The following is a 16,699-nucleotide window of genomic DNA, read 5'->3' as shown; positions in this document are numbered from 1 at the left end:
GGTGAATGGAGGGTGCTGTGGATCAAGGCCTGAGAAAAAGAGTCTTTAGTCTTAAAGATGCTACTGTGGGATTTGGGAGGAAGAAGTTATGTTGCATAATTTCAGTGCCAGCTGCTGGACAAATAAACTACTTGTCTATACCAAAGTCTCCCTCTTGAAAAAGTGGAAGTATTTCTCTGTCTCAGTGTGATACAATGGTGTATACATTAAAGGCTGTGAAATGTAGTGATACTGCAGTACTTGGGATGATATGAAATATCCAAGATGAAAAAAGAATTATTTGAATCTAAAAAACCAGTAAGCAGCACAAATGTAAGTAAGCCATGGTAATGTTGGAGGAATTAGTCTTGCCATTCAGTACACCTTTCCATATAAACATGAGAGCAAATAATACCCTTGCATTGAGAAGTGTGTCAAAATTGGTTGATTGCAGAAGAAAGTGTTATCTTGATTTTAAGCAAAAGTTTGAGAAATGCTCTATTTGTAGTACATGGTGTTTACATTACATAGTTAGAATTGCACTTTGCTGGAGTTGGAGTGGTTAATAACTCAGCACAGAACATGGGGGCTAAGTTATGAATAGTTTCATGTTTCAAGATTGCTGCATGCACTTTCTGAAGTAAATGAATTTTTCATTTAATCAACTCAAAATCTATCGAATATCAGTGAGAGGCTTGTATAAGCATTTGGTTATTGTTAATAGTATCAAAGATAAATGTTATTCTTGGGGTCAGTAAACTTCCCACAAATGTAGGTTTGGAAGGCCATATCCAGACTGTCTGGGGACATTTTATGAGATATGACAAAATGGTCTAAGCCTTCAGTGTGTTAAACTGAATGAATAAATTTTAGACCACTGCAGAGGGAGCATTCCTTTGCTTTTGTTCATATACTGAATTAAGCTAGTGAACAGTTTAAAAGCTTAGATCAGCCTGGGCGCAAAGACAAGAGACAGCTTAGATTTTGACATAGCAGTCCCATTTAGACCATCATCTCCTGAGTGATGATGTATGTGGTGTCATTCATGGTGATTTGAAATCTGCAATAAAACACTGTCTATTGCAATAACTGCCAAACTTATTTTAAGGTAACAAATTGCTTTGGATAGTTTTACTGTGATTTATTTAGCCTAACTTGTTCTGAAGAAATATGAAATAGTGCAGGGAAAAAAAAATTATATGTCTAAGTTTCTTTCAGATATTAGAAATTTATTGCTGTTTTTACCCCTATCAATTCCTCCTCTTTTGAAAAGTTGAATTCTTATTGAGCCTGTGCCATTGTGTGTAGCTTGGGAAATATAATTCTTCCTAGCAAGAATTGTTTTCACACTCTGAAAGAAAGTTAAAAGCATTCTGAGGACTGAAAAAGACATTGCATGAAGTCAAAATTTGACACTTCAGTAAGAATGTTTCAGCCAAGCCAAAATAAAGGAACACTTAGCTGGAAACCATATGGTCTAGAGTAAAGGATTCTGTGCTAGGCTTTCAGAAAGTTCTGTGTCACCTTCCAGGGAAAAATCTCTGTATTCTGGGATCTGACTTAATGAAGCAGCTAAATTGCAACTGCATTTGCAAGTAAGGTAGACCAATGAACTGTAAAATAAAGACAACACAGCAATTATTTTTTCACACCCTTAGAAGGTGGTATGCTAAACTTCAGTGCGTATGAAAGGCCATGTTCTGGTAAATTCTTTACAAATTCTTTAATTTTAAAATTGTTCAAGAGGTCAGAATGTCTACAGACTGTGAAGAATCAGTGAGACATTTATGTTTCAAGACCTGCCGATGAAGGTTTGTTGCATTCTCACCCAAGATAACATACTTGTTGCTATGTGTTCTTCCAATGTTTTCTTTGCCTGGTATGTCCGAAGCTTTTAAATGAATCTATGCAGTGACTGTTTTCACTGTTTAATCTTTATTTTTAGCTACTTAGAACATCAGGTGGACTAATCTGCAAAACTTGAAGTTTTAGTAGTAACAATTGTTTAATTGGAAATTAACATTTAATTGTGTCTTGGAGTAGATACATTTTCGGGGGAATATTAAAATATGATCCCAGAATCAGGCTGAAGAAACATAACGCCTCATTATGACTTTTATATATTTGTATAATTTCTTATTGCAGATCCATAATAACTCTTTAGCTGAATAGGGTGCTTCCTCCAGGGATCTCCTCCAACGCTTGCAGTGCAGCCAGGGGTCTGTGCTTTATGCGTGTTGTCCTTCCCATTGTTTGGAAGGTTGATGGCAGCCTGAAAACTGCTGCATGTTGTGAGCCAATCTGCCAGGTACTTTTGAAGAACTGCAGTTTGTGGTTTGTGGCCATGCTGAAAGCATTTAGCTGTGAACTGGCAAGCTGATGGCTCTACGTGCTGCTATGACTATAGCCCTCGGATGGCTCAGCTGCACCTGCACTGTAACAGCAACTTGCTGATGTTAGAAAGCCACCTGCAAAAAATTTGGCAAAAGTTTTCTTGAGTTAAAAATGCAGTGAATGATTCTTCACACTGGTCATTCTGGTATTAGATATACCTGCCCTATGGAAAAGACAAGAATAAAATTAATGCACTGTCCAATCTGATGTGTTTGCACGTCTTTATGACTTTTTTCTCCATTCAGGCTGGTTTCCATCTTTGTAAAAGAGACTCCCGTGGGTGGTGAGAAGAGAAAGAAAGGAACAGTAAGGAAAAGGATACCTATTGGTCTCTCAGTCAGTTTTGGCTTAGTCTCTAGTTGCTACTTTTAAGCTACAGCTCGCTTTTCTTTTTCTCCCAAAATGTACATCATGTTTAGGGTAATATCTTCTCCACCTGACAGTACATGCTGTTTGCAGACCTGTGGCTAACTTGCTCTCCCAGCAAAGTTGAGAAGCAAATGAAAAATCAGGAGGACATAAAAAAAATTTTACTAATTTTTTTTGTATTCTAATAAATGTCGTACTGATTCACTGTCTATTGGCAGCGATTACCAAGCTGATTTGATTTTTATTGCATATTAACTCTGTTAGTGTGTTTTTAATAACAAGTATTCGGGGTCTAAAATTTCAGGTGCTAGGGGATAGAAGGAGGGTTGTATTCCTGTGCCAAGCTTGCACAGTAGCCAGAACACCTGTATGTCCTGCAGCATATGTGAGGAATTCAAGTGAACATTTTTAGAACTTGTAATGCCATAGGCAAATCTCCTAAAATTTATCTCTGTTGGTAAAAAAATTAGAGATTTAAATGAAGTTCTTGAATTGACTCCACTGTGTTTCCTGTTATATGGCCTTTTGAAGTTATTTTTTTGTTTGGGGTTTTTGTTTGGTTTCTTTTTTTCCCCAGAGCTGCTATTCTGGAAACATTGCAGCGCATGCTGCCGAGATGGGCAGGATAACAGGACGTAGAGGAAAGCGGCTGCAGTATTGGAGTGTACCTAACCTGGCCAATCTTTTCTGCAGGCTAACTCATTCATAGTACTATTTGGAGTGCAGCAGTTGGTACATTCAGAACGAAAGCATCTTGGATCAAGAACCTGACAAACATTCATATTTGTTGATATGTTTTCCTGTCTTAAACATAAAAAATGAGAACTCTGAGGAAAGCATAAGTTTCTGTGCTTTTTGTTAGAGTAAATGGAAATAAGGAACTCAAGAAATGAGATGCAATGCATTATGTATCTCCCCTCCCTACCTCTTTGCTCCTTTCTATAGAACTGTTTGACTTCAGCTCTGGCATGGCAGGCAGACAATGGCATTAGCTAATTTGGCTCTGTGTAGCGCTGAACATGAATATGAATTAGAGACAAGTGCCTGAGCTCTCATACTGACTTTTGTTTAGCTGTTAATTTGTTCGAATGTTAATGCACCACATGCACATAAGCCCAATTAGGTTTGAAAATGGTTATTTTCTTCTCATGGCTTCTAAAAATTGAAGCTTTGTTTTATTTTATAAGCTATTTTAATCTGTTTTATTTTGCTCAAAATAATAAAGAGGATGTATAAACACAGCCAAGATTTAAACTTCAGTCGAACACTGCACTATGATCTTCTGACTCTTAAATTACAAGTAAATGAAAAATTACTCTAATAAGAGTCTTATTTTGATATTTGCATTTAGTAGTACCATAGCTAACAACTGCACTGGGTGTGAGTGTTGAGATTTCTTTAAGGTTTTGCTTTACATAAGTGTTTTTACCTCTACAGCCAGAATAACCCTTAGTCTGGAGTGGGGATTTGTTTACTTCTTTCCATGGGCGTTTTGTAAAGCTTAGCTTCTGAACAATTTCTTATATGCTATAGTTTTATGCATTGATCAGCACTGATGATCCTGCTACTTCAGAAAACTAAGGAAGATGTTGTTCTAACATCACAGAGTTTATAATCTAAACTTTGTATACAGATGATGCACTTGCTAAAGAAATGTTGTTCAGAAAGAGTGAAAACTGAGATGGAATATACTGGATTCTGTGGACATTAACTTAATATTTTGCCTTTAGTAACTATTTTATTTGCAGAGGTTTTCCTTTTGCTTCCTGATACAGGTGCTTACATCGCTTACTTTATTCAGAATAAAGTCTGAGTCAGCCGTTTGAATGTTGTTTTAGAGCCCAGTGAAATTCAGTGACTTGAATATTATGTCGTATTTTGAAACTGTTATCTAAATGGACCTGCTACAACTTTCAAAGTTCAGCCATCATTTCTGTCTGGTTTTGGGTAGGGTATAAAAATCTATGTACATTGCATGAAATTTTTTTGAAGTAGGAAATTGTGTGTGCCTTCTGAAGCTGAAATTGGGAAACAATTAGAAAAATTTAGTGGTACTAACATTCATTACTCACAAAAAGCACTAACGGTAACAGCACATTAAAAACCAACCTCCTGACTCTGCAGTAGATAAAGAGAAATTATGTTACATTTGTTTACAGAAAATAAAATGCTAGATGATCATTAGTTTCTTGGGTGGCAGTTCAGTTCCTGATGAACTACAAAAATAATAAATAATGAAGTTTCACATTTAGATTTTTATATCTAAGTGGTGTTATTTAGATTCATTTTATTCAGGCTCAGAAATAAGCTGATCTGGGAACTCTCCCACAGAGGTGATATACTTTCAATGACTGATGAAGAGTAAACTGAAGTGGCAATACTCTGGGAAGGCCAGAGGGTATTGTAAATGGTCCGTCATGCTAAGTGTTTGTTTTTCAGTATGTTCAATTCACCATCATATTTTAAATGTTGAAAGACAGGGTGAGCCAGAATTTCGGCCAGCGTCCAAGCATCACATGGATAGTTGATTCATTGCTAACATGTTATTCCACGTTAAAAAGTTAGGGAATTAGCCAGTTTAGTGACACATAAGCAACAAAGTTTTGGCATGAGCTGGTTTATAACCATTTACCATTTCCTCTGTAGAGCATAGAAATTACATAAATACTTTTTTTCCCAATTTGAAGTCTATTAAAATGTTAACGTAAGGCATAACATTTTCAGAGGGAGCCTAATCTTCTTCACTTTTACCAGAATCCATGTAAGCTCCCAACTCACTTTCTGGTTTTGACAATTTTTATCAGCTTGCAGAAATGACATGAGTAAATACTTTAGCTATAATTGAAATTCAGGTGTTCCTGTCATATATGACTCTGCTCTGATCCCTAGGTAACACATCTTAGCATAATGGTGGTTTTGTCTGGTTTTCCCTGTAGTTCAATTTCTGAGAATACTACATGTGCATTTTTTTTCCATTAAAAAAGGACACGTTTTTGATACTAAAACTGAATCATGGATATCAGGTCATATATATTTATGGTTGTGACTCTCATTTGTGTTATTAAATCTTTACTGATTTTTATAACTAAACTATACCTAAATTATTTTTGAGTTTCTGAAATATAGGTCTTTATTTCCATTTCAGGCTGAATTTTGTTATATTAACTAGTTGAAATGGTAACAGCAGCTGATGAAGCCATAATATTTTATTCAATGATGCCTGTGTCACATTTCATGCCAATTATTATGTCTTAAGAGATTCAGTTATATGAAATTTTATCTACAACCAGCTTATGCTCCCTGGCTTTTAATATCACTATCACTGAGAAGAATTCTAGGGGCTTGCATCAGACAATGTGCCTTTCAGTGGTTAAAATATTTCTAAAAAGGGTGCAAAAAAATCCCTCAACAGAATGAAAAATATTTCAGATACGGTTTTTGGATGATGTCCAGTTTCTACATTAAAAATGCTTTCCAACACCAGACGAAGCCTGAATCATAAAGACTCATTTAATACCATGTGCTCTCTGAAAAGAAAATGAGATCAGTAGTTAAATGAAATGCCCACAGATCCTGGGCATGGTGCACAAGATCAATAAAGATGATAATGTAGAGATGTGGGAGGACACTAAACTGGTCTGTTACTTAAGATTTATTTTGTCTTCCTGAATCTTTCAGAGTGCTCTATGGAAACAAGATCACAGAGATTCCCCAAGGCCTTTTTGATGATCTTGTGTCTCTGCAGCTGCTGTGAGTATGATCCTTTCCTCTTCTTTATTTTACAGACTAGCTAGATTTACTGTTTTTTCAGCTTCTGACATTAATATAGTCACCTTTTCCACAGAAAACTCACTGGGACGTGCTAGTCTGTTGTTTCTGTGTCAGGCAAGAGAGAGGCAAGGGCTGGAAAAAAAAAAAAGGAAGGTGCCAAGAGTTTTATTGCACAGTGTGTATAATGGATAATAGACACAGAGGATTTAAGTGTGGGGAGGAAATGAGAGACCCAGTGAAGCCCAAGAAAGGAAATTTGGTCACCAGCTGATGTGAGGGTGGGGATACCATCTGATGGTTTTTATACATTTAGCATTTGTGGTTGAATATCTAGATCCTTGAGGATCTGCGTTGCAAGTACCTGCAGATGCAAGCAAAATGGCAGTATGAAAGATCTTATTGTTGTGAGCCATGCTCAGTTCCATATTCTTCTTATGCCAAATGTGGCTTGGTTGCAGAATAAATAATTTCAGAATATACTGTGTATTTGAGTATTCTATGCCATGTGGGATTTAACACACAGTCATGATCAGGGGTAAGATATATATCATACACTCTTCAGTATTTGTTAATGTAGCATAAACAATTTCCTAAGCCAAATGTGAAATTGCAAATTTCACTCACTCTTGTCTCCATAAGCATGTTGGGAACCAGTAACTCCTTCAAAGAGAAGAAAATCAACTACTATTTCAGCCAGTCAGTAGAGGGAGCAGAAGTGAAGTGAGTTTGAAATGTATTCCTAATGTTCATATTACCATCGTGGATGATGCACTCAGAAAGTAAAGGTGATATATGATAACTTAATCAATTCTGGTTTATATCACACACAACCTTCCACACCCAAATGATAAATTATATAAAATATAAAATAAAAAGTAGTTTTTAGACACGTTATTTTAAGCCTTTCTGATTGTCTTGACATAACTGGAAATGAATATCCAAAAGTTCATGATTACCGCTGAATGGGTCATTCTATGATTGCAGTCTTTGCTGCACTTACATTCTATATAAAAATAAGCATAGATCTAGATTATAAACCCAAAGAACTGAAATATAAAATAGTTGGAATTGCTCTATATGTTAAGTGAAGGACTACTCAGATGTGTAACTTATCTGTAAGATCTTAATTGCAAACATGAATGACCCTATTCTAGAGAAAGACAAGCAAGAGCACATATGGTTTGGTTATGACAATCCTTGAGCTGCAGCAGTGGGAAGCTGCTCATCTCCTCCTGCACACAGACAATTATTTTGTCTTCACCTTTTGCACATACTTTCTCTGGCAGCTCCTTTCCTCTTTCCTGTCCCGTACCTCACAAGTTTGTTAGCACTTCAGTGCCTTTGTGGCCAGCCTGTGCAGTAAGAGAAGACTCTGTATTTACGGGGGAGGTAGTTTGCCAGTTGTGAGAACAACAAGCATGAAAGTGCTTAGAAGGTGGGACTCAGTGCGTGTTGATATAACTGGCATGTTGGTCATTGTCGGACTCGGGTTGTGTTCGGTACAATGAAGACACTGCAAGCAAAAAGAAAGCTAAAACTTAACTTATCACTTTGACCTCTGAGAAAGAAACTATATTTTAAAAGTCTGAGCTTTATCACAGTGTCGTTCCCCCCAAATATCTTATGGTTAGAAGTTCGAAGTAATACAGAGTTGCTCTGTCTAACCCAGGACACTTTACAGGTAGGATCTTTCCCAGTAGAAAAAAAATTTTTTAAATTACTCAACACATGGCTCACAGTGTCCTTTAAAAATGTGGGTCTAGAACTTCTGCATAAAGCATTAAGCAGATTTCAGTGCCTTTATAATATAGTCCCTGTGTGCATGTAGTGCAGGCTTTCAATGAATTACATGTTTAAACCCAGATGCAGTAATTTTCTAGTCTGAATTAGCTCAAGTGATGTCTTTTTGTTAAGGGGGCAAAATCTATATGCCAGAGAACCATTAAAAGATGTTGTGCTTCAACCATTTCAACATTCTCAGGCTGAGAAGATGTATGTAGGTTGCCCTGTTATGGGATTCCCAGAGCATTGTGGCTCTGGAGCCTTGCAGGATCTTGAAAGAGTTTGAATGTAAAGTAGCTTTTGGCAAGGAGAGCATTGAATGGTCATGCTTTAAATGCAAACAAATGCCTGCACACTTTTTTGATCGTGGCTTTGAAGCAGCTATTATGGGATTGCTTGTTGAATTTTAATGGATACCAAAAAAATAAATGGCATTCGTTGGTTTTAGACCTGCTGTTGAACAGTTGGAAGAGTGCCTTATGATTAGATCTAATTTAGTGTTCAGTGGGCTCTAGATTGGATTTCTTCTTATTAGTCTGGAGACACACTGATAAGAACACTCTGATTAAGGTATCCTGGTAGCCGGTATAATTTCCTAAGCTTGAGCTGGAGCATTTTTGAAAATATAGTGGCATTATGGTAAGGCAGGACACAGTCAGAAAAAAGGAGTGGTTGCGAGTCCTGTATAAAGTCATGTAATTGTACTTAGAAGGAAAAAATAATTACTGTGAAATTGCAGAGCAGCTAATACTGTTATTTACTGTTTTAGATAAGAGTCATCAGAGTTTCTCAGAAATTTCATTAGCCTTCTCTTTAAATATACTGTCACAATATAGGTCAAGATTATTCCACTTTTATTTTGGCAGAATTGTTTTGTGTAAGTGCCTTACATCTGCAAACAGTACCACTGATGTCAGAAACACTGTAGCTGGGTAAAGTAATGCTCAGCTCAGTTATGACAGCATCTTAAACTGACCCATCTGACTTTGGTGTATGGGAAACGAAGAATTCAGAAGAAATTTTAGACCACCTGTCTAGCATTAGAATTCTGTATTTCTGTCATATAAGACAGAGGTAGATAAGCCAATATTATATTCTCTTTGGCAAGAAAATAACCAAGCATAGTAGGATAATAAGGGGTTTTTTGGTGGGGGGTGGGGGTGGAGTGGGGGTGTCTGTGTGTTGATTTTGTTGGGTTTTTTTAAACCCTATTGGTTTAATTTACAATGTTGCTTCTGAAGTCTTCATTATAATCAGCTACCTTAAGTAGTTAGCATTCCCTACATAAATAATCACAATTAGATTTACGTTAAATTGCTGATTTCATAAATCTTACATCTTCCTAAATACGCAATTGTAACCAACACAACAGCAGACATTATTACAGAAGTCCAACAACACATTTGTTCTGTGGAACAGAAGCTTTTCTTGGAACAAGTCATTTTCCTTATCCTGTTTAAAGTTGCCAAGAGTGAGGATGCTAGAAAGCTACTGTAGCTACTGTACCCTATCCTCATGCAGTCTTCTTTTCAGCAGGCTGGATCAAGTGTCCTCTGAGAATGTGAGGTCAATTTGGATTTGAGAGCGCTATACTGTTTTCCAGAAAGGGATAGCTGGAGTCTGATTTTTTAATTTTTTTTTTTTTTTACAGCAAATTGAAACTTTTATTTCACTTGGGCAGCAATCTGTCCAAGCTGTGAGGTAATGTTTGATTAATTACTGTTGTTTGTGTAACTTGCATTTGAATATCAAATGAATGGAAAAGGTTTCAGTTTAAGGTGGAAGTTTTCAAGTGTCCATTAGCTGTGGCCAGTTTGAACTCCTTTCCAGGAGGCCTTAGACTAACCTTGGTCTTTCTAGAAACTGGAATATATTTAAATGTCCTTCTCACCTGTCTTTCAGTTTTCCTGGAATGTGGACAAGTTCTTTCAGGAGCCCTTGAGTTTGCCAAACTGTCTGCCAGTCACTGCACAGGGGGCACAACATCACCCTGTGCAGCTCTTTCTTTTTCAGCAGCTCTGTGACACGTACACCTGACTGTTGCTCTGCTTCCTCACAAATGAGCAAATGTGCAGAGCCAGTCTGCAGTGAAACAGTGGGTCAAGTGGCTGAAGACAGTGAGCTGTGGATAATGGGCACCAAGTTTGTTAACCAGTATTTTTCACATCTATGTAATACACTTTCCTCTCTGCAACCATATTAAACATTCTGGGAGCCTTTTTATTACAGTTGTACACTGCGTGCTTCACAGTGCTCTATTTCCTGGAACAAGAAAGTATCATAAAAACTCTACTGTTTAAAGAGACTGTATAGCAAAATAATATAGGGGGATAAAATCTCGTTTTTAAAATGTCTGGCAAGTATCAGTTTTCAATAAATCCTTTTCCTTGAGGAAATTTACTTTGCATAGTTACTAATCATACAAGTGCTCAGGCATGTTGATCATAAATCCTATGGTTGAGATCCCCATGGCTTGCTGGGCAAGAAAGAATCCCTATAGTGGACTCTGTTTTGATGTTGCTAGAAGTAGATATACTCCTGGGGTACATATATATTGAAATCAGAAGTTTGTTGTATTCCTTCTCATAAAACAAAGCTAAAAGCTTACAGCCTTCTCCTCCTTTGCCTAATGTCTGATCATTAGGGAGAACTCAACATTGTAGTTGGAAAAGACCAATAATCATACCGGTGCCTGAAGTTTGGCATATTGACAGATACAGTAACTTCAAAAGTGGTGAAAAATAAGACTTCCAGATCCAGTCATCTAACCTGGGTTAAAATTGGAACTAGATCTAGTATTTACAACTTCAGCTGACCTTTATTTAAAATAGACTTGTATGAAGTGACAAGTCATGTGTGTACTTTCAGAAACTGCTATTATCAGTCTTCCCAAAATTCAACCAGTCAGATTTTGCTTTGAGTGATTCTACTTTTTAACCTGATTTTTATGCTGTTTCTCTTTGGATGAATAGTGAAATACTTGGTACTCCCATAGCTCTTCTGGTGAGGTTGCTTGGAAAATATCTCCATGGCAGATTTGCCAAGTTTGAAGTGCTTGTGTTGATTTGTAATTGTAAATTGAATCCCAGTACTTAAGGGCTTAAAATAGGATCTACCAATTATTTATTGTATACTTTTGGGGCTTGCTGGAAGCTCAAAGAAAATCCAGTGAAGCACTAACCCATACAAAATATTTAAAAAAAAAAAATACAAAACTACTCTAAAGAGTGTACATCAATCCCAATATTTTGTATTGTATACATTAAATTGCTATATACATAAGCATTGTTAAACAGTGATGCAAACAGTATATAAATGACAGAATAAAGAAATTACAGTTTTTCATTTCCAAGTCCCTTATAGCACAGTAGTCTCTCCTCATCCCCATAGCAATCTTCTGAGCTTTAAGTGATGTATAAAATCTTCTTGTTCCATGGAGTTCTTAATTTTTCTCATGGAGAGGAAACAACAGACATTAACAAAAGAGACCTTCTGACTAGATGTAAGGAGAAGCATTTTCACAATGACAAGTCAAGCAGTGGAGCAGGCTTCCCAGAAGGCTGTGCATTTGCTGTCCTTGAAGATTTTAAAGGCTAGACTGAATAAAACTCTTAAGCAACCTGGTCTGATCTATAAGAGGACAAGAAGCCTCTCGAGCTTCCTGCCATTCTAAATTATCCTGTGATCTGATGAAATAATTATTTCTCAGATAAAGCAAATATCTGCATTATGCTTTTGAGTGGGGTTCAGACCAGATGACCTCTGAAGGTCCTTTGCAACCTATGTAATTTCTGGGTTCTGTGATTCTGAATTTTTAGCAAACTACAGCAGAGATACTATGCAACCCTCATCCTTCCAGTCCAGGACAGAATACTCTGTGCACAGACCTGTTTAATAGCTTTAGAATTGTTTTCAAGCTGTTTGCCTCAAGCTTTTTTCCCTCAGATTTCTGCATTTAGGCTGCTATTGTGATAATATTGCTAAACTAAATAACTGCTGTTAAAGTGAGGGTGCAGCATCTGCCAGACACAGAAATACAATTATAGTCAAGCACTAATGAAAGACTGCAACAGCATCTGCCTTTTCTGTGTCACTTCTGTAGCCTGTCTGCATGCAGCTTCCCCAAACAACTGCTAGTTTGTACGTCAGTGTGTAATTCATTAGCTCGTCTGACGCCAGTGCTTCAGGCTGGACTCACCTGACAGAAACTCTCCTAGTTATTATTACACAAGAAATTTAACTTCCTGATAGTGCAGGAAGTTGAGAAGATGCGTTTATTCTGTTGTACATCTCAATTATTAAGTGGTTATCTAAAATCAGCTGTGACCTTATCTGCAGCCATAAGTTAGACAATATTGAATTTTGAGTAACAGAAGCCCAGATGCTACCACAACACGTGCTTATAATTCTCCAGGTAGTAACACAAGTACCACAGGATTGTTTTATGAATGGTGTTCAACTGGGGTTGGCGTCTTGTGGATCTGAAATGAAAGGAGGCCTTTAAAATCTCTCCAAAACAGGCCTGTTTGACTGTGCTCTGTGCTTCCTTCTTGACTCATCATCAGCTGTGACTCTTCCATTTTAATTTACTTTGAATAAATTTGTCATCACCATCATCCAGTTTCCTGAACATGGAGAAACACTTGAAGCTGGTTCAAGCAAGCATGGTGATGATTTCATACTGGTCATTATCAATTGAAGCACTGACAGGACCGTTCAGTGGTCAGTCATCACATTAGAAAATGCGGATTTTAGTAGATGTCTAAATATCTTGACTCAGTGAGAGGCAATCGGATTGCTCCCCTCTACTCCAGGCCATTTTAAAATGTTCCTGGAACCTAATATAATTATTTTGCCAATAAACAAGCAGAGGCACACACAATTCTGTTGTTAGGCGATGCTTGTCATTGACTGCTGGGATGACAGAATACTTGACATCCATATTGGCACTTCAGCTGTTCTCCTGTGATAAGTTGTGTTAAATCAAAGATGACACTTGTTTCCCTATAAATTTCAAGAGAAAATGCTGAAAAAAAGGCAATTTTTTTTTTTTTTTTTACTTTTTGTAACAGGTATTGTATATCCTAAGGAATGCTTTCCGTCAAGAGTCCTTTCTTTACTGCCCTATAGTGCTTTGAATGTAGGTGAAGCCTTTGACTAGTGATATTCTATAAAAGTCCTGTATATTCAATTTGTAATCTGCTGTTACCCATGCAAAACTGTTACCCCATTCTCCTCTTCCATACAAGTCTCCTATGCATCTTACATCTGCCTTTTTCTGGTGAGTTCTCATTTACCCCAGTGGAGTCTGGCATGTGGGATGTGCCAGCCAGTTCATGGGATACCGAACATTTTCATTCTCATCGTGTTGTCATTGCTGTCAAAACACAAAGCTAGTGAAAGAGAAGTTTTCCAGTGGCTCTGTGCAGCTTTTCTCCCTGATGCTTTCCTTTTGGCTCATTAATGTACCTAGGATGATTTCTGGTCCTCCTGTAGCAACAGAAACCAACCTGCAGTCTCCAGCATGTGTTAAGGTTGCTAGGCTGCTGTTTCATTCTCTGAGTTATGTAGTTATTTGCTGATAGTTTGATTACTTGACTTCACTGAGCTGAAAATACAAACATTGCTAAGAGTAAAAGCCATATAAACATCCCCATTTGCTCTTAAAAAGCACATTTTTCAATAATTTGGGGTTTGGAGTTCAAAATGTTATTTAAATGTTAATCACTTGAAACTGTGCTTGGGCATATAATTCAATTATGGGACTGTCTTAATTATGCAGATGGTGCTTATGAGCATCTGATACAATTACAGTGCCAATTCAGTACACAGTCGTTCAAAGGGCTTAGCTGAGACACATTATTATTTCAATGTGCGTGGACAAATTCACTTTTTCAGGAAATGGGTTCATGGAATCGTAATACTGCTCTGCTTTGCTCATTGCTGTCAATGGCGTGTAAACCACAAGGTCTTTAACCATTCTCCTGTATTCTGTGGTGGTCCTAGGCTTGCAAGAGATTTCTTCATGTTTTTAACATATCCAGGGGGATGAAAATGGAGATTTGAGTTAATAATCCATCATCCCTCTGGGTAGCAGGCGGTTTTATTTCCACTTGAATTTTTAACCTCCTTTTGAATGCTGCACCACATCTGGAGGCCGTGTGTAAATCTCATCCAATCAAGCTGATAACAAAATGGGAAAATTAGTGGAATTTACTTTCACCATAAATTGGTGCAAAATAAATACCATGTAATTCTTGTTAGAATAAGACTCGACTCTTAATATTGACCCTTCTTTTGGTGTGATTCCCATAAAAGGAATCCTTAGTATGTTTTACGGTATGGTTCAGTGTTTAAGGAAGATCAGTGTTTCTGCTTCCTAGAATATGTTTTTCTCATCTGCCTTTGTGTTAGTTAAAGAAAAAGTTCTTATAACCACTTTTAACTCCATGTGAGGCCAGCCTCGTATCCCTAATTAATAATTAGATGCCATCAGGGGGCTGTGATAGTGAAGAAAGATTAAGCAAAGAATTGGAATTTATATAGTGGAATATCCGTAGAGGGGATATTTTAAAATAACTGAGAGTTTTGAAAGGATTATAACCCTTAATGCTTCTGGCCAAAAGTCATCCTCTAACTCACAGTAAGTAGGAGGAAAAAATTTTTAGGGATGATTTATTCTGCTTTCTCACAGTTTTTCACTCCCCCCCCCCCCCACACACACACACACACACTGATTCTGATCAGAAATAGGATATTAATGTATGTATTCACTGAACATGGCCACACCTGTGTTACTGTTGAGCACACTATCTGTCCTCTTTAGATTTAGGTACTGCACATATATTGCACAGGCGATATGCAGAATGGGTAGTGTCACCTCCGAAAAGCTGTGTAGTACCTGAATTCCCACTTCTAAACAGTCTGCACAAGCACTTTCCTGTTCCAATTTACTTTCTCTGATGCTTAAGGGAGAGAGTGTGCTTCTGTGTTTGTGACTATATATAGGATCATTTTCTCTCATTTTGGTATTTGGCTCTTACAGAAATGTCACAGATTATATCACCATGAATCTAGTCATTGAAAATTCATGCCAGGAAAACTTGTCACATTGTAAATTCTTACTTCCAGCATGGGCTTTATTCGTGTTTTGTTGAAACTAACCAGAGAATGAATTTGAATCCCGTGTGTTCACTGCAGTTCTAGGTCAGCTTTGCTCGGAGAGTTTATTAAGTGGGATCAATGATGGTTAGACTTCAAGCCCACTCTTCACACAGGAGTGAATAGCATCTGCACAATGCAGCTCTGCTGTGTGTGCACTTCTTAAGCATCACAAAAAGACACGCTGGTTGTCCACATATACAAATACAACTGTACTTCAGTTGTAAATTCTCTTATTACTGGGATTACTTTCATTTTTGCATTATACTTTGTTACAAGTACTGCTTGCAACATAAAATATTACTATAATATTAGAAAAAAATAAATCGAAGCACATACTTGCTTTCAGTTTTCTTCCTGTATAACTTAGGTACCAAGCCTCTGTCATGGAACAACCAATCTAAGCTGATGTGCATTACATAAAAACAATGTGGGACCAGTGTACAAGGACAGGGGGTAGAAACCAAAGGATTTATAATGCCTAAGTGCATGTCTGGGGATATTGTTCAACACTCAATAGCTGATTCTGCCTTCTAATAACTTGTTAACCTGTTCTTTATGGAAAAGAGAATGTACAATCTTGAAAGAGAAATGCATAATGCACAAGAACCAAGAAAATGAAGATTGTTTTGGCTTGGACATACAAATGGTTATAAGAAGCAAGTAGTAAGAGATGACATTGATGTTTGCTGCTGGGGCAAAATCTCAGAAGTCACAGAATCACAGAATTGTCTAGGTTGGAAAAGACCTTGAAGATCATTTAGTCCAACCATTAACCTAACATTGACAGTTCCCAACTACACCAGATCCCTCAGCTCTATGTCGACCCTACTCTTGAACACCTCCAGGAATGGGGACTCCACCACCTTCCCGGGCAGCCCATTCCAACGCCCAACAACAGAATGTTCCTGTAGCCTAATATGAAAATTACCCTGTTACTTCTGGTGGTGTGGATTAGGTGTCATGTAATTATCAGTCACAGAAATACAGATACCAGAGGGGTCATACTGATGCTGCTTATGATTTCATAAAATTATTTTAGCTATTCGTTCATGGAAAAATGTAACCTCATTTATCCATCGTAGCCTTCTATGGGACTTTCTCTTATCTAGTGTCAAACTTCATTTTCCACAACATATAAAGAAGAAAATTCAGGTAAATTGATATTGACTTTTCTGTTGGCTAGAAAGGTGAGTTTTACTCTGACACCCTCTCACTCCAGAGCACTGCATTCCTGTTCTCC

The 16,699-nt window shown here is 37.3% G+C and overlaps 1 protein-coding gene across 2 annotated transcripts in view; it reads left to right on the top strand.

The window, feature by feature from the left end:
* The window catches only part of SLIT3 (slit guidance ligand 3), a 528,498-nt gene that overhangs the window by 367,611 nt on the left and 144,188 nt on the right, over nucleotides 1-16,699 (top strand). For both annotated transcript variants that reach the window (XM_074838539.1, XM_074838540.1), the window contains exon 12: nucleotides 6,421-6,492. In XM_074838539.1, coding sequence (XP_074694640.1) covers nucleotides 6,421-6,492 — 72 coding nt within the window. The remainder of the gene's footprint in view (nucleotides 1-6,420; nucleotides 6,493-16,699) is intronic.

This window comes from Strix aluco, chromosome 13 (genome assembly GCF_031877795.1).
Source record: "Strix aluco isolate bStrAlu1 chromosome 13, bStrAlu1.hap1, whole genome shotgun sequence".
NCBI lineage: Eukaryota > Metazoa > Chordata > Aves > Strigiformes > Strigidae > Strix > Strix aluco.
This window is presented reverse-complemented; position numbering and strand designations above follow the sequence as displayed.